This window comes from Cherax quadricarinatus, chromosome 22 (assembly GCF_038502225.1).
Source record: "Cherax quadricarinatus isolate ZL_2023a chromosome 22, ASM3850222v1, whole genome shotgun sequence".
Lineage (NCBI taxonomy): Eukaryota > Metazoa > Arthropoda > Malacostraca > Decapoda > Parastacidae > Cherax > Cherax quadricarinatus.
In genome coordinates, this window is record NC_091313.1 from 1,146,210 (window position 1) to 1,172,500 (window position 26,291).

The following is a 26,291-nucleotide window of genomic DNA, read 5'->3' on the forward strand; positions in this document are numbered from 1 at the left end:
ATGGTGATACCGACAAGATGTGGAAAAAGACACGTACAGTTCAGGACATTTATTAAAGGAAACGTTTCGCCACGAGTGGCTTCTTCAGTCCTTGTGGGTTGCGTGAAGGACCTGTCTATACACAAATAACCCGCACATAGAAGAGAGGAGCTTACGGCGACGTTTCGGTCCGACTTGGACCATTTACAAAGTCACACTAACGAGAAGTAGAGCAGGACGGGTATATATAGGCAGGAAGTGGTAGTGGTAGTAGTAGTAATAGTAGTAGCAGCAGCAGTAGTAGTAGTAGTAGTAGTAGTAGTAGTAGTAGTAGTAGTAGTAGTAGTAGTAGTAGTAGTAGTAGTAGTAGTAGTAGTAGTAGTAGTGGGAGTAGTAGTGGGAGTAGTAGTGGCGGAGGTGGAAGGAAGTAGTGGTGGGGAAGTAAGAAGGAGGACCCAGTCAAATACTAAGAAAGGGGAGCACTGCAAGGGAGCTAGGTACCCACAAGGGAGCTAGGTGCCCACAAGGGAGCTAGGTGCCCACAAGGGAGCTAGGTGCCCACAAGGGAGCTAGGTGCCCACAAGGGAGCTTGGTGCCCACAGGGGGAGAGCGAGAACACAGAGGTGGGGGGGGGGAATAATAAAATAAATAATGAAAGAACAGAAACATAAGGCAGAAGAAAGGCAACCCAGAAGAGAAAAAGGAAAGAGGAAAGGGGAAGAGGGAGAAGAAAAAGGAGGAATCAGGTTAAGTCACAGGTGTTCTGAAGTTTGGAGCATTTTACAATGTAGTGGGAGAGGAAGGCATCTACAGAGACGAAGCAAGGACTAAGATTCATACAAGGAAAGTTGTGTACTAGGGAGGATTCAACTACTACCACTACCACTTCCTGCCTATATATATACCCGTTCTGCTCTACTTCTCGTTAGTGTGACTTTGTAAATGGTCCAAGTCGTACAGAAACGTCGTCGTAAGCTCCTCTATTCTATGTGCGGGTTATTTGTGTATCTTTCCAGTCACGGTATTGTGCCTTTTTTTGCTATTTAAGGACCTGTCTGGTTGGGCCAGCGGGCCTGTTGCGGTGTTCTCTTTCTTATGAGTTGTGCGTCAGGTGTTGCTTTGTTGTGGGATGTGATGGTGAGGTGTGGTCTAGACCCTTTTTATGCCTTCCTTTGATACAAGAGGAACAGGAGGCGTCAACAGGGTGCATCTGGTCAATGCGATCAGCGGGTGGCACTAAACGAGCCCCCACCGGCCATAGCACGACAATGCAGGCACTCCTTACCCGGCACAGGCGCTTTGCAGACTCAACTGGCACCTCACCAGCAGATCCCGGCTACCCATCCTGGTATACAGCAACAGACCACGGTGCATACAATAAAGAAATCCAACCCTCAGCAGTCCCTACAGACCAAAACAGCCCAGATAATATCCACTGTTTCGAACCCAACCCCAAAGCAGGCCCTCACCAGGGAGGATCTCGTAGCACTCATCAAGGTGTTCACGGATCTTATTTGCAACACAATCAACTCCACGGAACAACAGAGCACATTCCGGCAGATGGTCAATACGCTCCTGAGAGTGTGCTTACTGACCGAGGAGGAGACAGTGGATGCCATGAATTTGCAGGTTCTCAGAGCGGGCAGGAGTCAGTCTCCAGCTCAGGAAACAACAGCGATGGAATAACCTCGGTACCAAATCACGCCCTCAAGGTTCTACAATGGAACATTCAGGGCCTGAGAGGCAAACAGCACCTCTTGCTGGAGGCAGTAATTCGGGATCGGGTTGACATCGTCTTGCTACATGAAACTCTGACTGTCCCGACTATGTGCCCAAGACTACCCGGTTTTGCTGGGTATTTTCTGCACATGGACCCGGGCGTTCACTGCAGAGGCACAGCTGTATTTGTATACAATACAATACCTCACGAGGTTATAGCCAACCCTGTGGACTGTGGGGAGGATGTCGAGGTACAGGCCATCCTTGTGCACATACCTGGGGCGCCCATTACCATCTATAACATCTACAAGAACCCAAGACACACCCTCGACATTGCAGAGCTCCTCGCACTAGCACGCACTTAGTGTATTATTGTGGGTGGAGATTTCAACGCTCATCACCCAATGCTGCACTCTCACTCAGCAACCAATGTTGCTGGCAGACACATAGCAATGCTCCTACACGATATTCCAGAGGTAAAGTTGCTAAACAATGGAGACCCCACACACCTGTTGGGTGGCTGCCTCGACCTTACCTTTGGGTCAAGACAACTCGCAGCAGGAGCCACATGGGAAACTCATCCTCACCTTGTCAGTGACCACTTTGCAGTGATCACCACCTTCAACATCAACAGGCCTCCCACAGTTGTGCTGCCTCCTAGATGGGACGTAAAGAGGGCCAACTGGAAGGTGTTCCAGGATTATCTTCATGACTGGTGGTCCACATACTCTCTATCTGAAAACTGTGATACGGCTGAACAGGAGCTAATCACTGTTCTTATCCAGGCAGCAGAGTGCGCAATTCCAAAGAAGTCCGCAGGACGCACTCACAAAAGAGACTGGTGGTTCTACAACGACGAGGTGCGGGAGCAGAACCACCGCATCAAATCTTTTAGGAAGCTATACAGACGTAACCCTACGACAGAGAACAGGAATACTCTGAGAGCCATTGTGCAGCATGCCCGCAGAGTCTCTCTCAGAGTAAAAACTGTGAAATGGCTGGAGTGGTGCTCAACATTCGGGCATCACACTACCTTATCTGAGATATGGGGCAAGCTCAACATAGCAACTGGCAAGAGCAAGCCGAGGCCACCAGCACACCCAAACCCATCCCAGGAAGCTGAGAAACTAGTGGAGCTTTTCATTTCCAGGGGAGCCTCCACTCAACTCCCACAGGACATCTTCTGCCACAGCGCCAGCTAACGATACAAGCTGCATGTGAGTCGGAAGATGTGACTAATGAAGACCTCACGGACTTGGAACTCCGACGTGCCATTAAGAACACAGGTGACACTGCCCCGGGCATCGATGGTGTTACGTACTCCATGATTGCACGGGCTGGGCAGAGTGGATGGGAGGCCATACTAGACGTCATTAACAAGTCGTGGAGGGCCAGGACACTCCCAGCAGCTTGGAAGAAAGCTACCATCGTACCAATTCCAAAGCCCAAGGACCCAGGCAGTATGAGACCCATATCGCTGACCAGCTGCTTAGCCAAGACTGCTGAGAGGATGGTGTTAAACCGCCTCCTATGGAAACTTGGACCCTCTCATCATCACATATTTGGCTTCACCAAAGGAGTGGGTACAGCAGAGTGCATAACCACTCTACTAAGCCAGATTGCTGATAGTAACAAAAAACCTAGTATCGTCGTCTACCTCGACCTTGAGAAGGCATTTGAGCTAGCCAGCCCCACAGCAATTCTGGCAATACTAGCTCGGAAGGGAATCAAAGGACGCCTCCTGGCCTGGATAGAGTCCTACCTTAGGGGCAGGCAGGCAGGCCTGTGTCAGCTTTCAGGGACACTACTCTTCCTTTAAAACCCTGGAAAACGGTACGCCACAAGGTGTGCTCAGTCCTACCCTGTTTAACATCCTTATGCAGGAACTTGTGAGCCTTCCCTTTCATAGTGGTACACAGCTCCTCAGCTATGCTGATGATCTTGCACTCGTAGTGAATGGGAAAGGAAATTTAGAACGACAGGCTCAGAGAGCTTTGGACCTAATTACGCAGTCTTGCAAGGAACTAGGCCTCAAGATCTCGGCCGAGAAATCTCTTGCAATGATGTTCAAGGGACCAGATCCTGTGAATAGATTACGTATTCAAGATATAGAACTTGAGTGGACAGGCTCCTGCCTGTACTTGGGAATCTACATTGATAAAAAGCTGACCTTTCAGAAACAGGCCGAGTATGTCAGGTCACGTGCTCTACTCAGACTCAACGCCATGAGAGCCATGACGAGGCACCGTGCAGGGGCAAGCAAAGATGTACTTTGCTTGTACTATATACAAGCTATACGCTTGCTCATTGACTACGGTGCACCGGCGTTAGCTCATCTCTTCCCGCAGAGCAGGCAAAGGGTGGAGGTCGTACAAAATCAGGCGATAAGAACTATGCTTGGGGCCCCCATCTGGACCAACACAGTATGTCTCAGATCTGAGGCCCGGCTTCCTTCCTTGGCTGACAGAGTAAGATGCATAAACGCCTGCAAAATGGCCACGATTCTGCACCGGCAGCAAGGTACCCCACTAAGGAGACGGATATTAACAACCACGACACAAGATCCCACACTCTTCACGGACTACTCCTGGATTCGTTCGTTTTGTGCTGCTGGGCGGAAGCTGCTGCCTATACAACTACTCCTTGAGAAGAGTTGCGACCTTCCTGTTGCTGGGTACCATCCACCACCTCCCTGGCGCCCAGATCCAGCCGATGTTTGCATCATGAAGCTACCCATCTCTAAGCGTCTCTGCAGTCAAGACACCCTCAGCAATCATGCTGAGACAAGCATGACTGTGAGGGAAAAGTTCAATAGATAGGAGTAGAGAGGGAGTATATAGTAACAATAGTTTCATTGCCGGCTGCTTGTTAAGGTAGGGTCAGTCTAGCTCCCGCTATCCCTTCCCCTCCTTCTTCCCCTCCCCCGAAAGGTGACGTGTGGGGCTCCCATCCAAACAGTAATCACTAGACTCACCGCTCCCAGCACTACTGTAAGTACATGCCTGCCTTGTATTCTAGTGGATTTATTGGTTGAAAGCTTCACTTTTGACCAATAATAAACTTAGTCCTTTCAGTCTTGCTCTAGGTTGACTGTTGTAATAATCACCACATCTTTTAGGTATTGTACTTATCATGGAGAGTGATTTCTTAAGCAGTGGGTAACCTGTCTATCTTTCCAGCTTGGATGACAAAGATGGTCACCTGCCAATCAACGAGCAGAACTGATGGAGATGGACTAACGTCCTGAGACTTCCCCTTTTTGGATTTAATTACCTGTTCACCTGTATGAAATTGCAGGACGTAACCCCTCATCATTGCAGCGGTAAAGAACCTGCTTTCCTGTCATCGGGATAGAATACTCAAGGCTATACTGTGAAGAACGAACCGGTGGGTTGTAACCAACACCTGCGACCCCCCCCCCCATCATCAGCAACTGCTACGATTTCTTCAACAACACTCAGTGTCACCAACACCAGACACCCCTATATATATTAGCGTTGAATTCAGTTATCATTTATATTTTTCATTTTTCATTTTGTTTAATGTAGGATTAATATTTCATATTTAAGTGTTTTATATTTTCTATATAATGAAGTGTTTATGCTTGTCTGTTATTATTTCTTTTTCTATTCACTAATTTTCCTGAGGAGGAGCCAGCCTTGGTAATACTGTCTGAAGTTGTTACAGGGCTGAGTAAGCCTTCACAAGTGGCGACCTTGCCAGGATCAACTCGACTGAATCAAGATTCAACTCCATCTCGAATCTACCATTGGAACTTCAACGCCGCATACCACAGACGGTTACCACCAGCCATGAGTAATCATTCTTTATGGTAGGACTACAGTACAGGTATTTAAAAGATTTGGTGATTGTTAGTCTCAATTTATTGTAAGTCAAGTCAAGGCAGGAATACTAGTTAATCCTGCCATCTATTTTTGTGTAAGCTTGAAACACTTTGGAGGATTAGACTCTAGGGACCCGAGATTTTCCAGTGACAATTTGTTTCATTGAGCTCTTTATTATATCAAGGGAACTGTCATAGGGCACTCTTGATTTGTTGGCGAGAAGATTGGATGGTCAAGTGACCCCATTCTACTTACTGTTTACTCGAAGCCGGCATAGAACCCTTCGTTTTAATTAATACATATTGTTTAATTGAAGTAGGGATCGAGCCCTCTGGTTTATTTACAGTTTGAGCAGAGCAGGAATTGAACCCTCCGTTTTCTTTAATACCCGTTTCATTTCCCCTGATAGTTTAAGTTATTCTTGCAAGTATGGATGAATACCAGTTTTGGATGAATGCTGGAAGTAAGTTAGGAATAACAGGGAAAAATTTAGAATCTTTCATTAGTGCTAAGATCCAGGAAAGACTTGAAAGAGAGAGAACTGAGAGAGAAGAAAGACAGTTAGAAAGGGAAAGAGAAGAAGAAAAGGAGAGAGAGAGAGAATAGAAAGAGAAGAGAAAAAGGAGAGAGAGAGAATTGAGAGAGAAATCCAAGAAAGACAGTTAGAAAGAGAGAGAGAAGACAAAAAGGAGCGTGATAGACTTGATCGTGAGGAGAGAGCTAGAGTACGTGAAGAACAAGTTAAATTAAGAGAACTTGAGGAAAGAGCAAAGGATAGGGAACGTGAGGAACAAGCTAAAATACGTGAGGAACAAGCTAAGATACGTGAGGAACAGATTAAATTAAGAGAACTTGAGTAAAGAGCAAAGGATAGAGAAGTTGAGGAAAAAGCTAGAGAACATGAGTTAATAGAGAGAGAAAAGGATCGCGAGCTCGAAAAATCTCGCCTTGAATTAGAGAATAAAAAGTTAACTTTTACACAACAACAATTAGAGGAAGGAGTAATGGAACAACGTGCAGTCAGTGCACATATTCCAACACCTAATTTACCTCCCTTCACAGAGGGGGAAGACATAACTTCATACATTATCAGGTTTGAAAATACCGCTACCCTCTGTGAATGACCTGCTGACACCTGGGCTACCAGGTTAGGAATGTTATTTTCTGGTACAGCCTTGAATATCTATGCAACTTTGTCGCAGGATATCATATGTAATTATAACCTACTGAAGAAGGCAATCCTTAAAGCATATCAAAAAACCACAAATTCTTACAGGAAAGATTTCAGGTATGCCACCTTACAGCCTGGCCAGAACTTTCAGCAGTTACAGGTAACACTCTTTCGTTTGTTCGACTTTTGGATAGAGAGTTCAGGAATTGATCACAGTTATGAATCTCTTAGAGACTTCATGGTTGCTGACCAGTTCCTGACAGCTCTTCCCCATCAGATACGAACATTCATCAGAGAACGTAACCTGATTTAAGCTGAGGAAGTTGCTGAGGCTGCTGACCTGTATGCTGAGGCTCACAATTCCTTTAAAGACCTAAAGGGATCGAACCCTAAGGGCAAGGGTTCATCAGACCTTAAGAAATCAAAGCCTCTAGTGGAAAGTAAAATGACTTCTTTTATTCCTGTTTGTCATTTGTGTGGTGTTAAGGGACATAAACGTCCAGATTGTCCTTCTAAGAAGGTCCAAAAAGTTAGAAGATGTTTTAAAGACTGTAATGACCAAGCACCCTTCTGTTCAGGAACAGTTAATGGACTTAATGTATCTACCATTTTACGAGACACTGGATGCACATGTATAGTCATTTCTGATAAGCTGTTCCCTAACCTTAAAGAAACTCATTCCTCTGCTATACTTTCAGACTACTTGGGCCGTACGGACACTTTTCCTACCATCCGTTGTTACATTAGGTCTAAATGGTTCACAGGTTGGTCTGAAGCCGTACTAGCTCCCATCACTTCTTGCTCCGTACTAATAGGTATTGTAAAAGGTGCCATTCTTCCTTCTGAGGTTGACCTTTCATCACCAAAGATGGACATAGGTGTTTCAGATCCTCTTTCTGTAGAGTCAGAGAAGTCCCTCGAAAGTTCAGATGAGACAATGTCTCGTGAGATTCATGTGGGATTAAAAACCAGTGATGATACTCTCGAAAGCGAGATAGTAGGATCACCGGTTCACTTGTTAGATGAAAGTGAAGGTATCACCTCCGATACCATAAATGTCTTGACTAGGGCTCAGACCAAAGCCCAGGCTTCTCCTACTATCCATCCTTTGATTTTCCCTGACTTTAAGCCTTTAGATATATCGAAGGACTCCTTTGTCAAGTTACAACGTAATTGCCCTTCTCTTCAGAATTGCCATAATGCCGCTAAACAAAATCAAGTTATCCAAAGGAAAAACTTTTCATATAAATTTGAATATATAAAAGGTATCTTGTACAAGTCAGTATTCAAATTAAATTCAGACGAGACAGACTATTCCTTCTTAGTTGTTCCAAGTCAATGCAGAGAGACTGTTCTTAAAATGGCTCATGACCTGCCAGTGGCCGGACATTTCTCGCATCGTAAAACCTTAAATAAAATTAGGGAAACCTATTTTTGGCCAAAAATGTCCTCAGATATCACTACCTATTGTAGATCGTGTAAAGTTTGCCAACTGTCATCCTCCCGAGGTACCAGGCGAGTACCTATGGTCAAAATGCCAGTCTTTACGGTACCTTTTGAAAGAGTAGCTATTGACATCGTTGGTCCTTTATCTCCACTTTCATCTGGGGGACATAGATATATATTAACATTAGTTGATTATGCTTCGAGTTTCCCTGAAGCCGTACCCTTAAAAACCATAACTACTACAGAGGTGGCTGAAGCCCTTTTGTCCATCTTCTCCAGAGTGGGCATCCCTAGAGAAATTTTGTCTAACCGTGGGACACAATTCACATCTGACTTAATGCAACATCTATACCAACTTCTGGGAGTGAAGCTTCTCTTCACCACACCCTATCATCCCAGCTGTAATGGAAGGATTGAGCGCCAGCATTCGATTCTAAAGTCAATTTTAAGGAAACTTTGCTCCCTTAAACCTAAGGAGTGGCATCGTTACCTACCCTGTGCTTTGACTTAAGAAATCGTAATGACACGATTGCAAATAAACCATACCCCCGGCCGGGATTGAACCCGCGGTCATAGAGTTTTGAGACTCTATGACCGCGGGTTCAATCCCGGCCGGGGGTATGGTTTACCCTGTGCTTTGTTTGCCATGAGGGAAGTTCCCAGTGACTCTTTGGGGTTTTCACCTTTTGAACTTCTCTATGGTAGACAGGCCAGAGGCCCATTGTCCATCCTTCATGACTTATGGACTAATGAGGAGGTAAATGCTGAGGTTCAGTCTTCTTACCAGTTTCTCCTTGACCTTAGATCCAAACTTGAGGAGACCTCTGACATAGTTTCGAAAAACCTAAGCTTGTCAATGGACCAGTAAAAAACCTATTTTGATTCCAAAAGTCAGAGGAGAAGTTTTAAAGTAGGGGATGAAGTTCTTGTACTTTTGCCGATCAAGTCAAATAAATTATTAGTAGCATGGAAAGGTCCATATAAAGTATTAAAAATTTGTGGGAAAGTTGACTACCTCATAGAAGTCAAGGGGAAACCTAAGCTTTATCATATCAACATCCTTAAGAAATATTACCTAAGAAATTCGGTTAACTGCCTTAATAACTTTGACTGTAAGGTGTGCGTAATTGACACCTCTAACTTAGACTATGATGAAGAACTACATGACTTGGTGACTCTTGACCACTCGGGCACAACCAACATTAATATTAATGAATCTTTGGATGACCATAAGAGACATGAACTACTTCAATGTGTGAGTAACTTTTCAGACGTCTTTACTGATATTCCAGGTGTTACCTCCACGGTAGTCCATAAGATTGACTTAGTGACGGACAATCCTATCAAACGAAAATTATACCCAGTTCCAGTTCACCTTAGGGATGCATTTGACCGAGAGGTAGACAAATTATTAAAACTAAAGATCATTGAACCTTCAGTATCTTCATATTGTTCACCAGTAGTCATGGTTAAGAAGGAGGATAATTCATATAGACTTGCTATTGACGTCAGAGGCCTTAATGCTATAACTCGGTGGGATGCTGAGCCTATGCCCTTAATAGATAGCGATCTACACAAATTTTATGACTCTTCCTTCTTTTCAGAGATTGATATTTCGCAGGCATATCATCAAGTAATGTTAGATCCTTCTTCTAAGCAGTACACCGCTTTTCCTACACACCAAGGACTGATGCAGTATAGAACTATGCCCTTCGGTTTGGTAACTGCCTGTGCTACCTACGTGAGACTGATGAGAAAGGTCGTGGGTAATATACCAAATGTTTTGGTTTATTTTGATAACATTTACTTAATGACATTCACTTGGGGCGAACATATCCAAACATTAACATCAGTTTTGCGTAGGTTACGCTCACATGGCCTCACTGCCAAGCCGAAGAAATGCTTCCTTGGGTATAACAAGATTAGATATCTTGGACTGATACTTTCTAATAACTCTCTGCAGCCTCTCCCCAGTAAGATCAAAGCTTTATTAGAATTTAAATTCCCCAAAACCAAGAAGCTCATGCGTAGCTTTCTTGGTTCTGTAAATTTTTATGCACGGTTTATCCCGAACCTTACTGATCTTACAGGCATCTTATCCGACTTCCTTAAAAAGTCTGTGAAGGAACCTCTTGAACTTTCCGACGTAGCTCGGGGAAAGTTTAATGAGATTAAAAGTATCTTTTCGAAAGACCCTATACTTAAGATTCCAGATATTAATAAAACATTTTGTTTAAGAACTGATGCCTCCAATACTGGCTTAGGTGCGGTGCTACTACAATACCATGATGGTACTCCCTTCCCTGTATGCTTCCTAAGCCGGAAACTCCTTCCTGCAGAAACGAGATACTCCATCATGGAAAAGGAATGTTTGGCCCTTGTGTGGGGAATCTCCAAACTTAAATTTTATTTGCTGGGAAAAGATTTCAGTTTAGAAACGGACCACAAACCTTTGATATACCTAGAATCTTTTAAGGGAACCAACAGTCGCCTCTTGAGGTGGACATTGGCACTCCAGGCTTTTAAGTTCCATATTGTGTATATCAATTGTTCATCCAATTATTTCTCTGACTGGTTAAGTCGTGACAGTCAGTAGAAGATTTCTTGCCTTACGCGACTTCCATATGTTAGAACTTTTTCCTCGCCTATTCTTCTTATACTCCTTGACTATAAGTCTTGGTATGGGGGAGTGTGAGGGAAAAGTTCAATAGATAGGAGTAGAGAGGGAGTATATAGTAACAATAGTTTCATTGCCGGCTACTTGTTAAGGTAGGGTAAGTCAAGCTCCCGCTATTCCCGCCTTTTTTCCCCTCCCCGAAAGTGATAGTTTGACTGCCGGCTGCTTGTTAAGGTAGGGTCAGTCTAGCTCCCACTATCCCTTCCCCTCCTTCTTCCCCCCCCCCTCGAAAGGTGACATGTGAGGCTCCGGTCCAAACAGCAATCACTAGACTCACAGCTCCCAGCACTACTGTAAGTATATGCCTGCCTTGTATTCTAGTGGATTTATTGGTTGAAAGCTTTACTTTTGACCAATAATAAACTTAGTCTTTTCAGTCTTGCTCTAGGTTGACTGTTGTAATAATCACCACATCTTTTAGGTATTGTACTTATCATGGAGAGTGATTTCTTAAGCAGTGGGTAACCTGTCTATCTTTCCAGCTTGGATGACAGAGAGGGTCACCTGCCAATCAACGAGCAGAACTGATGGAGATGGACTAACGTCCTGAGACTTCCCCTTTTTGGATTTAATTACCTGTGCACCTGTATGAAATTTCAGGACGTAACCCCTCATCATTGCAGTAGTAAAGAATCTGCTTTCCGGTCATCGGGATAGAATACTCAAGGCTATACTGTGAAGAACGAACCGGTGGGTTGTAACCAACACCTGCGACCCCCCCCCCATCATCAGCAACTGCTACGATTTCAACAACACTCAGTGTCACCAACACCAGACACCCCTATATATATTAGCGTTGAATTCAGTTATCATTTATATTTTTCATTTTTCATTTTCTTTAATGTAGGATTAATATTTCATATTTAAGTGTTTTATATTTTACATTTTCTATATAATAAAGTGTTTATGTTTGTCTGTTATTATTTCTTTTTCTATTCACTAATTTTCCTGAGGAGCCAGCCTTGGTAATACTGTCTGAAGTTGTTACAGGGCTGAGTAAGCCTTCACAATGACACTGGCAGAGGTAGGCACATGTGCAGTGTATTTCACAGATGCTTCTGTCGACCCTGACAGGAAGAGAGCAGCAGCTGGACTGTACCACAATGGTCCCACACAAGGCTGGCGACTCCCTGACCACTGCACGATCCTTCAAGCTGAGCTGGTGGCTATTCAGCAGACATTGTCACATGCCCTACGACATCGACTCCGACCTGTCATACATGTTGATTCCACCTCTGCAATCAATGCCCTCTCCCATCCTCAACCACAGGACAATGTTCACCTCATCACATCGATCCTGAGCATAATGACAGCCTTAGAAGTTCAGGGTAACAGATCGTCATTGAACTGGATCCCCAGTAATGCTGGCATCCTGGGAAATGAGGCGGCAGATGATGCAGCCAAGGCAGCAACAGACTATCCACATGGGATTACTGTCCCAATCAGCCTACGACAGACCAAACTGGTGGCTGCCAGAGCCACGAAACTTATGGGGGAGGTCTTAGGTGATACCCCATCTCAACAGTGGTACCGAGCAGCGACTCAGGGAGAACCCCCTCCATATGATAGAAGCTGGTCCAGAGCGCAGTGTACCGCCATCCATCGGCTTCGTTTGGGCTTTCCCACAGCCAAGATGATGGTAGACAAGGCTGAGGAGGAGATGTGCCAGTACTGTCAGCACGTTGTCCAGCGGCCCCTAACACACTATCTTCTGGAGTGCGAAGTTACTGAGACACTCCGCAGGCAACTAGGAGTGATATTCCCTCCCGAAGAGGACCCAGAGATGACTGCGGCCACACTAGTGCACCATGGGGTCAACGAACCAGACAAGCTGTTACCTGTGATAACGACATATCCTCCTCCTTGCTAGTGTCCATAGTTAGGAGTACATATGGTGTCGCTTATGAGATGCACCAGTTGAACTGACCAGAAGAGTGCTTGAGCAGCATACGTCGCATCATTGTAGAAACCTTTCTCCATCGGGAGCCAGAGACGAGTCATCGCAAGATTGAGACCTGTGCCAGGACTACGGTCTTGGCGAACATTATACATACATACATACATACATGCATTACTTTTATTGTTCCTTGATAATGTGAGTAGTCATGAAAACACTTGGAATTTCATTATTCTCTCAGTGGTTGTTTTGCATACACACACACACACACTCACACACACACACACACACACACACACACACACACACACACACACACACACACACACACACACACACACACACACACACATATATATATATATATATATATATATATATATATATTATATATATATATATATATATATATATATATATATATATATATATATATATATATATATATATATATATATATATATATGGAGAGAGGGGCAACGAGGACGAATGGGGAGAGGGGCAACCGGACTTGATTCGGGGACAGGAAAGATCGCCTCTGTTCAAGATCCCATCACTATGGGCTAGGCACCTTAGCCCATAGTAAAATTTTCTTTCCCCTTCTATTCACTGCAACTTAAGTATTACTCATGCATATTGTCTATTTTCACGGAAAAAAATCAGCCACAGTCTTCCTTCCCTATTTGCAAGCACGCAAGCACTCCTCAATACTACTAGTCACTGGCTCTGTTCTTCCTCTCCTGCTCTCAGACACATCTATCTTGCAGCATCTCCAGGCATCCATCCAGCTTCATCTTTCTCTTTGGTCTTCTTAACCAGATTAACACATTCACAAAAAACATGTGTTGAAGCATTATGATGATACAGCAATTCCCTAATCAGAGTTTTCACTGTGGGAGTCATCTGTGTCCTCTTTCTTCTCTAGCTCACTTGAATGAATCTCTCATATTTTCTCACACTGAGTCAATGTCATAATCTTTGTTATACATTCTGATTTTTTTTACTAATTTCCTTTTCTTTACTGTACTTCATTTAAACCTTTATTAATTTCGGTTATCTTTTATCCTCAAACATTGAATCCACTATACAACTTTTTTTGTAATATCACTCGGAAGTTCTGCATCACCTGATTATATATATATATATATATATATATATATATATATATATATATATATATATATATATATATATATATATATATATATATATATATATATATATATATATATGTCGTGCCGAATAGGCAGAACTTGCGATCTTGGCTTAAATAGCAACGCTCATCTTGCCATATAGGACAAGCGAAAATTTGTGTATGCAAAAATTTCGCCAAAATCATTCTGAACCTAACGAAAAAAATATATTTCACTGTGTTTGTTTAGTATTAAATTACTGTAAACAAATCTAAAATATATTTAGTTGGGTTAGGCTAAAATAAATTATTCTTGTTATGATAAGGTTAGGTAAGTTTTCTAAGATTCTTTTGGAGCAAAATTAAAATTTTTTACATTAACATTAATGAAAAAATATATCATTAAACGCATAAGAGAAAATTTTAGAAAGGACTTAATTTTAAATGAGTTCTTGCTAAATGACCAGTTTTACATATTTGGCACGACATATATATATATATATATATATATATATATATATATATATATATATATATATATATATATATATATATATATATATATATATATATATATTATCAGTTCTATGATTAACCTCATCCTTCATAAATCCATCCGCCGACACGTCAACTCCCAAGTATCTGAAAACATTCACTTCTTCCATACTCCTCCTCCCCAATTTGATATCCAATTTTTCTTTATCTAAATCATTTGATACCCTCATCACCTTACTCTTTTCTATGTTCACTTTCAACTTTCTACCTTTACACACATTCCCAAACTCATCCACTAACCTTTGCAATTTTTCTTTAGAATCTCCCATAAGCACAGTATCATCAGCAAAAAGCAACTGTGTCAATTCCCATTTTGTTTTTGATTCTGCATAATTTAATCCCACCCCTCTCCCGAGCACCCTAGCATTTACTTTTTTTACAACCCCATTTGTAAATGTATTAAACAACCATGGTGACATTACACATCCCTGCCTAAGACCTACTTTTACCGGGAAGTAGTCTCCCTCTCTTCTACACACCCTAACCTGAGCCTCACTATCCTCATAAAAACTCTTTACAGCATTTAGTAACTTATCACCTATTCCATATGCTTGCAACATCTGCCACATTGCTCCCCTATCGACTCTATCATATGCCTTTTCTTTATAAATGCAATGAAAACTTCCCTGCCCTTATCTAAATACTGTTCACATATATGCTTCAATGTAAACACTTGATCTACACATCCCCTACCCACTCTAAAACCTCCTTGCTCATCCGCAATCCTACATTCTGTCTTACCTCTAATTCTTTCAATTATAACCCTATCGTACACTTTTCTTGGTATACTCAGTAAACTTGTTCCTCTATAATTTTTACAATCTCTTTTGTACCCATTCCCTTTATATAAAGGGACTATACATGCTCTCCGCCAATCCCTAGGTACCTTCCCCTCTTTCACACATTTATTAAACAAAAATACCAACCACTCCAACACTATATCCCCTCCTGCTTTTAACATTTCTGTCATGATCCCGCCAGTTCCAGCTACTTTACTCACTTTCATTCTACGTAATGCCTCACGCACCTCCCCCACACTCGCATCCTGTTCTTCTTCACTCCTAAAATATGGTATACCTCCAAGGCCAGTGCATGAAATTACCGCCTCCCTTTCTTCGTCGACATTTAAAAGTTCCTCAAAATATTCTCGCCATCTACCCAAAAGCTCCATCTCCCCATCTACTGACTCCTCTACTCTGTTTTTAACTGACAAATCTATTCGTTCCCTAGGCTTTCTTAACTTGTTTAACTCACTCCAAATTTTTTTCTTATTTTTATTAAAATTTCTTGACAGTGCCTCTCCCACTCTGTTATCTACTCTCCTTTTGCACTCTCTCACCACTCTCTTCACCTTTCTTTTACTCTCCATATACTCTACTCTTCTTATAACACTTCTGCTTTGTAAAAACCTCTCATAAGCTACCTTTTTCTCTTTTATCACAACCTTTACTTCATCATTCCACCAATCACTCCTCTTTCCTCCCGCCCCCACCCTCCTATAACCACAAACTTCTGCCCCACATTCTAATACTGCATTTTTAAAACTATTCCAACCCTCTTCAACCCCCCAACTACTCATACTTGCACCAGCCCACCTTTCTGCGAATAGTTGCTTATATATATTATATATATATATATATATATATATATATATATATATATATATATATATATATATATATATATATATAATGTATTATGTATATATATTATATATTGCTTATATATATTATATATTTTTTCATTAATGTTAATGTAAAAATTTATAATTTTGCACCAAAAGAATCTTAGAAAACATACCCAACCTTATTATGACAAGCGCAATTTATTTTAACCTAATTCAAGTAAATATATTTTACATACGTTTACAATGATTTAATACTAAACAAGCACAATGAAATATATTTTTTTCGTTAGGTTCAGAAAGATTTATGCGAAATTATTTCATGCACAAATTTTTGCTTGTCCTATTAGGCAAGATGATCGTTGCTATTTAAGCCAAGATCGCAAGTTTTACATATTCGGCACGATATATATATATATATATATATATATATATATATATATATATATATATATATATATATATATATATATATATATATATATATATATATATATATATATATATATACGTATATATATATATATATGCAATAAGATCACAGTAAACAGGTGATTTCAAAATATGCAAAACAACCACTCTGAAAGAATAGAGAAATTCCAAGCGCTTTCGTGACTACTCACATTATCAAGGAACTATAGTTCCTTGATAATGTGAGTAGTCACGAAAGCGCTTGTAATTTCTCTATTCTTTCAGAGTGGTTGTTTTGCATATATATATATATATATATATATATATATATATATATATATATATATATATATATATATATATATATATGTATAAGTATTCGTGTCTCAGGTTAAATCCCCACCTCGTCTCTAAATACTCCCAACTTGCCCTCTCATGCAGGGTCATCATGCATGCATCTCCACAACAACCACAGTGTATTACACGGTTTAGTGTCAGTTATACATATTACGATGTATGATTAATTTTGTATACATGTTTCATTTTTAAAGTCTGTGTTGCTAATCACTGTGTTGCAATTGCAGGCGGCGCCAGCCCCTGCGTTGAAACGTAAGAAGTCGCTGCCGGAGGTACAAGCGATGCCTCCCACTCTCATGTCTCGCGAGGAGGCTGCCCTGCTCAGCTCCGCCCAGAGACACGCGTTCCGGCGTCAGGCAGAAGAGGCAGAGTTGTATAGGGCCAACCCACTGCTCTACCTCACCAGTCCTGCCGTCCAGGTAAGTTGTATGAGAACACACACACACACACACACACTCACACACACTGTAAAACAGGAGAGAGGGATGGATAGACTGCATTTTCTTGGACTGTAAGAAGGCTTTTAACACAATACCACACAAGAGACCGAGACAAGAGCTAGACGAATAACAGGAAAAGCAGTAAAGTGAATCAAGGCATATCTGACAAGAAGGAAACGAGTGATGGTCCGTGACGAGGTGTCGGCAAGGGTGCATGTGACGAGCGGGGTTCCATAAGGATCAGCCCTATGGCCGGTTCTACATGTAAACGAGAATGACAAGACCAAAGGGATAGAGTCAGAGGTATCACTGTTCGCAGACGTGAAATTAATGAGAACACAAGCGGACAAGAACCAGGAAAGGCTACGACTGGAGTGGACAGGCTGCACGCCCGGTCTGACAAATGGCCACTGGACTTTAACCCCACCAAGTGCAAAGTTATGAAGTTTAGGGAAGGACAAAGACCGCAGACAGAGTACAGGCACGGGGGGGGCCAAAGACCGCAAACAGAGTACAGGCACGGAGGGCCAAAGACTGCAGACAGAGTACAGGCACGGGGGGCCAAAGTCCGCAGACAGAGTACAGGCACGGGGGGCCAAAGTCCGCAGAGTACAGGCACGGGGGGCCAAAGACTGCAGACAGAGCACAGGCACGGGGGGCCAAAGTCCGCAGGCAGAGTACAGGCAGGGGGGATGCAAAGTCCGTAGAGTATAGGCACGGGGGGCCAAAGTCCGCAGACAGAGTACAGGCACGGGGGGCCAAAGTCCGCAGGCAGAGTACAGGCAGGGGGGCAAAGTCAGCAGACAGAGTACAGGCAGGGGAGCCAAAGACTGCAGAAAGAGTACAGGCACGGGGAGCCAAAGACTGCAGACAGAGTACAGGCACGGGGGCCGAAGTCCGCAGGCAGAGTACAGGCAGGGGGGATGCAAAGTCCGTAGAGTATAGGCACGGGGGGCCAAAGTCCGCAGGCAGAGTACAGGCAGGGGAGCCAAAGACTGCAGAGTACAGGCACGGGGAGCCAAAGACCGCAGACAGAGTACAGGCAGGGAAGCCACAGTTCTCAAACAGAGTACAGGCAGGGAAGCCAAAGTCCGCAGACAGAGTACAGGCAGGGGAGCCAAAGTCCGCAGACAGAGTACAGGCAGGGGAGCCAAAGTCCGCAGACAGAGTACAGGCACGGGGAGCCAAAGTCCGCAGGCAGAGTACAGGCAGGGGGAGCCAAAGTCTGCAGACAGAGTACAGGCAGGGGGAGCCAAAGTCCGCAGACAGAGTACAGGTTCGGGGAGCCAAAGTCCACAGATATAGTACAGGCACGGGGAGCCAAAGTCCGCAGGCAGAGTACATGCACGGGGGGGGCAAAGACCGCAGACAGAGTACAGGCACGCGGGGCCAAAGACCGCAGACAGAGTACAGGCACGGGGGGCCAAAGACCGCAGACAGAGTACAGGCACGGGGAGCCAAAGTCCGCAGACAGAGTACAAGCAGGGGGGAGCAAAGTCCGCAGAGTACATGCACCGGGGGGCCAAAGACCGCAGACAGAGTACAGGCAGGGGGGAGCAAAGTCCGCAGAGTACAGACACGGAGGGCCACAGTCCGCAGACAGAGTACAGGCACGGGGAGCCAAAGTCCGCAGACAGAGTACAGGCAGGGGGAGCAAAGTCCGCAGACAGAGTACATGCACGGGGGCAAAGACCGCAGACAGAGTACAAGCACGGGGGGCCAAAGACCGCAGACAGAGTACAGGCACGGGGGGCCAAAGACCGCAGACAGAGTACAGGCACGGGGGGCCAAAGACCGCAGACAGAGTACAGGCAGTGGGAGCCAAAGTCTGCAGACAGAGTACAGGCAGGGGGAGCCAAAGTCCGCAGACAGAGTACAGGTTCGGGGAGCCAAAGTCCACAGACATAGTACAGGCACGGGGAGCCAAAGTCTGCAGACAGAGTACAGGCAGGGGGGGAGCAAAGTCCGCAGAGTACAGACACGGAGGGCCACAGTCCGCAGAGTACAGGCACGGGAGGGCCAAAGACCGCAGACAGAGTACAGGCAGTGGGAGCCAAAGTCTGCAGACAGAGTACAGGCAGGGGGAGCCAAAGTCCGCAGACAGAGTACAGGTTCGGGGAGCCAAAGTCCACAAACATAGTACAGGCACAGGGAGCCAAAGTCCGCAGACAGAGTAGAGGCAGGGGGGAGCAAAGTCCGCAGACAGAGTAGAGGCAGGGGGGGAGCAAAGTCCGCAGAGTACAGGCACGGGGTGGCCAAAGACCGCAGACTGAGTACAGGCACGGGGGGCCAAAGACCGCAGACAGAGTACAGGCACGGGGGCCAAAGACCGCAGAGTACAGGCACGGGGGGCCAAAGACCGCAGACAGAGTACAGGCACGGGGCCAAAGGCTGCAGACAGAGTACAGGCACGGGCCAAAGGCTGCAAACTTCACTCAAAGAGAAGGAACTTGGGGCGAGTATTATACCGAGCATATCTCCTGAGACGCACGTCAACCAAATAACTGCTGCAGTAAATGCACATCTGGGAAATCTAGGAATAACTTTTCAATATCTAAGTAAGGAGTCATTCACCACACTGTACACCGTGTAGTCAGACCCACATTGGAGTAAGCAGCACCAGTATTGAACCCACACCTGGGCAAACATATCAAGAAATTAGAGAAAGGGCAAAGGTTTTGAACAAGACTAGTCCTATGAGGAGAGGTTAAGGGACCTCAACCTGATGACGCTGGAGGATAGGAAAACTAGGAAGGTTATGTTAACTTACAAAATACTGAGACGAATTGACAAAGTAAATAGTGACAGGATGTTTCAGAGATGGGAAACAGGAACATGAGTGCACAGCTGGAAGTTGAAAACTGAGATGAGTCATAGAGATGTTAAGAAGCATTTCTTCAGCTTTAGAATTTTCAGAAAGTTGAACAATTTGGTGAGTGAAGTGGTAGAGGCAGGATCCATACATAGCTTTAAGAAGAGGTATGATAAGGCTCTTGAAGCAGGGAGTGGACCAAATAACGACCAGCGAAGAGGCGGGGCCAGGAACTGTGATTCGAACCCTGCAGCCACATATAAGTGAGTACACACACATACACACAGGGGCTAGGAGCTAGGACTCGACCCCTGCAACCACAAATAGGAGAGTACAAATGCGGGGCCAGGAGCTAGGACTCGACCTGTGCAACCACAAATAGGTGAGTACACACACACACACACACACACACACACACACACACACACACATACACACGCACACACACACACACAAACACACACACACACGCACTGGGAAAACCTAGAGCCACATGGGGGTCCCGAAACATGGAGAGCCAGGATGTTGGACGTGGTGCTGGAAAACCTCATGCACCAACATGTTAAGGACACTACCAGAGTGAGAGGGGAGGATGAACCAGCAAGATTGGACCTTGTGTTCACCCTGGGCAGCTCAGACATTGAGAACATCAAGTATGAGAGTCCCCTAGGAGCTAGCGACCACGTGGTTCTGTGCTTTGAATACATAGTAGAGCTGCAAGTGGAGAGAATAACAGGAGTAGAATGGGAAAAGCCTGACTATAAAAGAGGGGACTACATAGGGTTGAAGAACTTCCTGCGGGAGGTCCAGTGGGACAGAGAACTGGCAGGAAAGCCAGTAAATGAAATGATGGAATATGTAGCAACAAAATGCAAGGAGGCAGTGGAAAGGTTCATTCCCAAGGGCAACAGTAACAACGGGAAGACCAGAACGAGCCCCTGGTTTACCCGACGGTGTAAGGAGGCAAAAACAAAGTGCAATAGAGAATGGAAAAAGTACAGAAGGCAGAGAACACACGAAAATAGGGAGATCAGTCGCAGAGCCAGGAATGAGTACGCACAGGTAAGGAGGGAGGCCCAGCGACAGTATGAAAATGACATAGCATCGAGAATCAAGATTGACCCGAAACTGTTGTATAGCCACATCAGGAGGAAGACAACAGTCAAAGACCAGGTGATCAGATTAAGGACAGAAGGTGGAGAACTCACAAGAAGTTTTTACAGTAGAGACAGGAAGGGCTGTGGGAAGACAGCACAGAAGGGAACATCAAGAGGGAATATACCAACAAGTGTTGGATGACATACGAACAACTGAGGAGGTGAAGAAGCTCTTAAGTGACCTTGACACCTCAAAGGCGATGGGACCGGACAACATCTCCCCATGGGTCCTTAGAGAAGGAGCAGAGATGCTGTGTGTGCCTCTAACCACAATCTTCAACACATCCCTTGAAACTGGGCAACTACCTGAGAAATGGAACACAGCTAATGTAGTCCCCATATTTAAGAAAGGAAACAGAAACGAGGCACTAAACTACAGACCTGTGTCTCTGACATGTATTGTGTGCAAAGTCATGGAGAAGATTATCAGGAGGAGAGTGGTCGAACACCTGGAAAGGATCAAGATTATAAATGAAAACCAGCATGGGTTCATGGAAGGCAAATCTTGTATCACAAACCTCCTGGAGTTTTATGACAAGGTAACAGAAGTAAGACACGAGAGAGAGGGGTGGGTAGATTGCGTTTTCCTAGACTGCAGGAAGGCCTTTGACACAGTTCCCCACAAGAGATTAGTGCAGAAGCTGGAGGATCAGGCACAAGTAAAAGGAAGGGCACTGCAATGGATAAGGGAATACCTGACAAGGAGGCAGCAACGAGTCATGGTACGTGGAGAGGTATCACAGTGGGCGCCTGTTACGAGCGGGGTCCCACAGGGGTCAGTTCTAGGACCAGTGCTATTTTTGATATATGTGAACGACATGATGGAAGGAATAGACTCTGAAGTGTCCCTGTTCGCAGATGACGTGAAGTTGATGAGAAGAATTAAATCGGACGAGGATGAGGCAGGACTGCAAAGAGACCTGGAGAGGCCGGACATGTGGTCCAGTAACTGGCTTCTCGAATTCAATCCAGCCAAATGCAAAGTCATGAAGATTGGGGAGGGGCAAGGTGGACAAAGACTACAGACCTCACTCAGGGAGAAAGACCTTGGGGTGACCATAACACCGAGCACATCACCGGAGGCACACATCAACCAAATAACTGCTGCAGCATACGGGCGCCTGGCAAACCTGAGAATAGCATTCCGATACCTTAATAAGGAATCGTTCAAGACACTGTACACTGTGTATGTTAGGCCCATACTGGAGTATGCAGCACCAGTCTGGAACCCACACCTGGTCAATCACGTCAAGAAGTTAGAGAAAGTACAAAGGTTTGCAACAAGGCTAGTCCCAGAGCTCAAGGAAATGTCGTACGAGGAAAGGTTAAGGGAAATCGGACTGACAACACTGGAGGACAGAAGGGTCAGGGGAGACATGATAACGACATACAAGATACTGCGGGGAATAGACAAGGTGGACAGAGATAGGATGTTCCAGAGAGGGGACACAGGGACAAGGGGTCACAACTGGAAGCTGAAGACTCAGACGAGTCACAGGGACGTTAGGAAGTATTTCTTCTGTCATAGAGTTGTCAGCAAGTGGAATAGCCTAGCAAGTGAAGTAGTGGAGCCAGGAACCATACATAGTTTTAAGAAGAGCTATGACAAAGCTCAGGAAGCAGAGAGAGAGAGGATCCAGTAGCGATCAGTGAAGAGGCGGGGCCAGGAGCTGAGTCTCGACCCCTGCAACCACAATTAGGTGAGTACACACACACACACACACATACACACACACACACACAAACACACACACACACACACACACATACACACACACACACACACACACAAACACACACAAACACACACAAACACACACACACACACACACTGTTCAATACTTGCATCTGTGTGTTTGTGGAAAAGGACACTCGTGTACTGTTCTGAATATTTATTCGAGGAAATGTTTCTTCATTTGTGATGGAACATTTCTTTAATAAAAATATTCAGAGGTGAACACGAGTGTGTTTCTCCACAGGTTGTAGATATCAAGACAAACTTACGTCTATCTTGTATCTGTTCCAGGACTGGTTCTCTCGGCAACGGCTGGTTATGCTCATCCTCTTCTTAAATTTGTCGCTGGCATTGATGTTCTTCAAATTATTGTCGTAGCAGCCAGCAAGGCCGCGGGTTCTTCAGGCCGCTGCCCTCGCTGCCGCGTGAGAGCCATGCCTGCCGCAGCCCCACCCTCAGGGAGTGCCAAAGCAGCAGCAGCAGCAGAAACAACAGCAGCCCTGGGCGTGCCTGCGTGTTGGCCGCCGCCCGTGCCTTCCTCAGCAGACTACGCCTGCGACTCGCCTGCTCACGTGTGCTGTCAGAATCTCTATTTTGTTATGGTTCGTGTCGCGTCCTGCCGCCCATGTGTGAGCCGTCCCATTTTGTACTGCCACAGCCGCCCTTGAAACAGCTACTGTCGTCAGGTGGGCGGCCTGGAGTTTGTTATGCCCTGATGGCTCGAGTTCTGCGGCCCTGGGGCTAAAGGAGGGGGGGTAAGGCAGGAAGAGAAGACAGAGAAGGATAGAAAAAGAAGAGGATGAGGAGAGGAGAAGCTACCCCCTTGGAGGATCGTGTGCGAACAAAAACTGACCGTGAATGAGCTCTTTGTCCCCTGTGGAGTGTTTTGGCTGTGCCTCATTTCCTTCATCACCTGACCACAAACTCACTGCATCCGGGGCAACTCTGTTCATTTTTGCATATTTTGCTACTATTACTGTGGCCGCCACCCACCCAGGTGTGCAGACCTGGACTACTGGTGGCCGTGCTGCCCCCTGGACACCACTTGCCGTACTTGCATAATAGGCACTAGATTTTCTATCCACCCATGGTACTATTTGTCAAGTTCAGTACAGATTTATACTAATGTAATTTCTAGTACTGGTTAATTTTTTTAAAAGTGTATTATTTAAATGCCTCTTGTGGAGCAGAGGTCATATTGACTTCTGTTTAGAGGAAACGTACAGTGGATGAGCGTTGGTGCCTCAGCAGGTCTTCCCCCGTTGTGGTTCTAGGGGACACGAGGCATACGAACACATGCAAGAGCAGGAGAAAAACCAGCTTTAAGTTTTCTACAAGAAGCGTATAAAATGCTTTGATAAATTAATAGAGGGATACGTGAGATGCACATGTTTTCCGCTTGGTATTTTTGTCTTTTAATTAGCTCAAAGATATTTATTATGAATAACAGTACAGTTGAGAACAGTAGTGTACACTTTTTTACTGTTTTTTTTTAACTTGTGTTATTTCTGCATAATTCTGCATATTTACTTATTTATTTTTCTTAATGGTCTCATAGGTCATATTGACAGTCGTAGGCAGACTGCAGGCCGAGCTGCAGGTCTGGCTGCAAGGTCTGGCTGCAGGTCTAGCTACAGCCCTGGCTTCAGGCCTGAGTTCAGGCCTGACTGCAAGCCAGGCTGCAGTCCTGATTGCAGGCCTGGCTGCATTTCTGGCTACAAGCATGGCTGCAGGCCTGGCTGCAGGCCTGGCTGCAGGCCTGGCTGCAGGCATGGCTGCAGGCCTGGCTGCAGGCCTGGCTGATACTCATGTACTGTATCTAACACCAAATCTTTGTGGATCTCCACGTGCTAGAAAACTTTAATTCATAGTAACACTATTGAGTTAGTTTTCCATAGGAAACTTTTTAGTAATTCCTTTTGTTAATTTGTAGTTTAGTTCAAGTGTTGAGAAGGACGGTTGTGTTGGGCTCAAGCTCTGCAGCCCAGCGGCGGCTGCGTGCCTTGGTCAAGCAGGTCGTGTACCTCTTTGTTGGAATTTTTTTACGGTGGAAACGTTTCTCCCAAGTATTACTGTATTTTTGGGGGGAAGCGTAGTGTACAGGGGTGACACAGCGCCTGGGTAACAAAATGTAATCAGGTTTTAATACGGAGAAGAGGGATAGTTCTAATTGTAATTGGATCAGGGTATCCCTCTCGAAGGTATTTCTAGGGTATAAAATATATTGTTAGGTAAGACACATATGCAACAGTTAGGTATCTTTATTTCAAAACGTTTCGCCTACACAGTAGGCTTCTTCAGTCGAGTACAGAAAAGTTGATAGAAGCAGAAGAGACTTGAAGACGATGTAATCAGTTCATCACCCTTGTGTCTTACCTAACAATCTGTCGGTATTTTATACCATTTTAGTATAAAATATATGGAGAGCACCACACGGCGCTGCTTGACCTTGACCAAGCAGGTCTTCCTAAGTCTCAAGAATAGCTACTTTTTTGCCCAGGATCTGTAGGTCTCTGTGTCATTACAGTTCATGTTACTAAAGGGTAATTATTCTCTTGTTAAACCTCTTATTCATACCAACGAAATCTATTTTCCACAATTAAACAAAAAACTCGTATTACTTATTTTCATCACATTGGTGAAGGTGGTAAACATCTTGTGACAGCTGACGATACTTTTTTTTTTTTTGACGAAGACCATTCCTCTCACTAGTGAAAGCCCATCACACACACAAAAAAATGAGTGCCTTTTGCATGATGATAATGAGGACTTTCCTGGTTCTGATGAACGATTTATTTGTTGTTTAAACTACTGGAAGTGTTGTATATCTTTTGCCTCTCAAAGAGCCTTTTTAAGTGTATTAAGGGTATTTAAGAGTATGAAACTATGTGCTGGTGAGGAACCGTTTATAGGTAGATACAAAAAATCTAACATTTCTAGAGGATCATCTTGCTAAGAAGGACACTTGCTTCTAGTTAGATTCCTCAGTGCGTTCTGGTGCAGACTTAACTCTTCCTCGTGGCTGTCACGCCCCGTCGTTGTGATAAATTGCTAGTTATTATCTTGAGAAGGAATGCACTCTCACGCTGAGGTGAATGTCGTATGTGCACAGACTGTGCACGCAGTGGCGTCATGAGTGGAATGCGTGTGGGAAGTAGCACATAGTGCTGACAGTGGCTACAGGGAAGACCTCATACTGAGGCGCTGGCGTTGCAGTCTCCAGGTGTCCTGGTCACCAACAGCCTCCAGCCATATATACTGATCTTACTAGAGTATCCACCACTTAAATACTGTTACACCGTCCTTAAAACATAGATTACCAAGCGCATGCATG

General features: G+C 44.5%; 1 protein-coding gene across 2 annotated transcripts in view; it reads left to right on the forward strand.

The window, feature by feature from the left end:
* Nucleotides 1-26,291, forward strand: part of jp (junctophilin) — a 405,777-nt gene that overhangs the window by 376,623 nt on the left and 2,863 nt on the right. For both annotated transcript variants that reach the window (XM_070087447.1, XM_070087448.1), the window contains exons 10-11: nt 17,041-17,232; nt 23,249-26,291. The exon at nt 23,249-26,291 is cut by the window's right edge and continues 2,863 nt beyond it. In XM_070087447.1, coding sequence (XP_069943548.1) covers nt 17,041-17,232; nt 23,249-23,335 — 279 coding nt within the window. In that variant the 3' untranslated portion in view covers nt 23,336-26,291. The remainder of the gene's footprint in view (nt 1-17,040; nt 17,233-23,248) is intronic.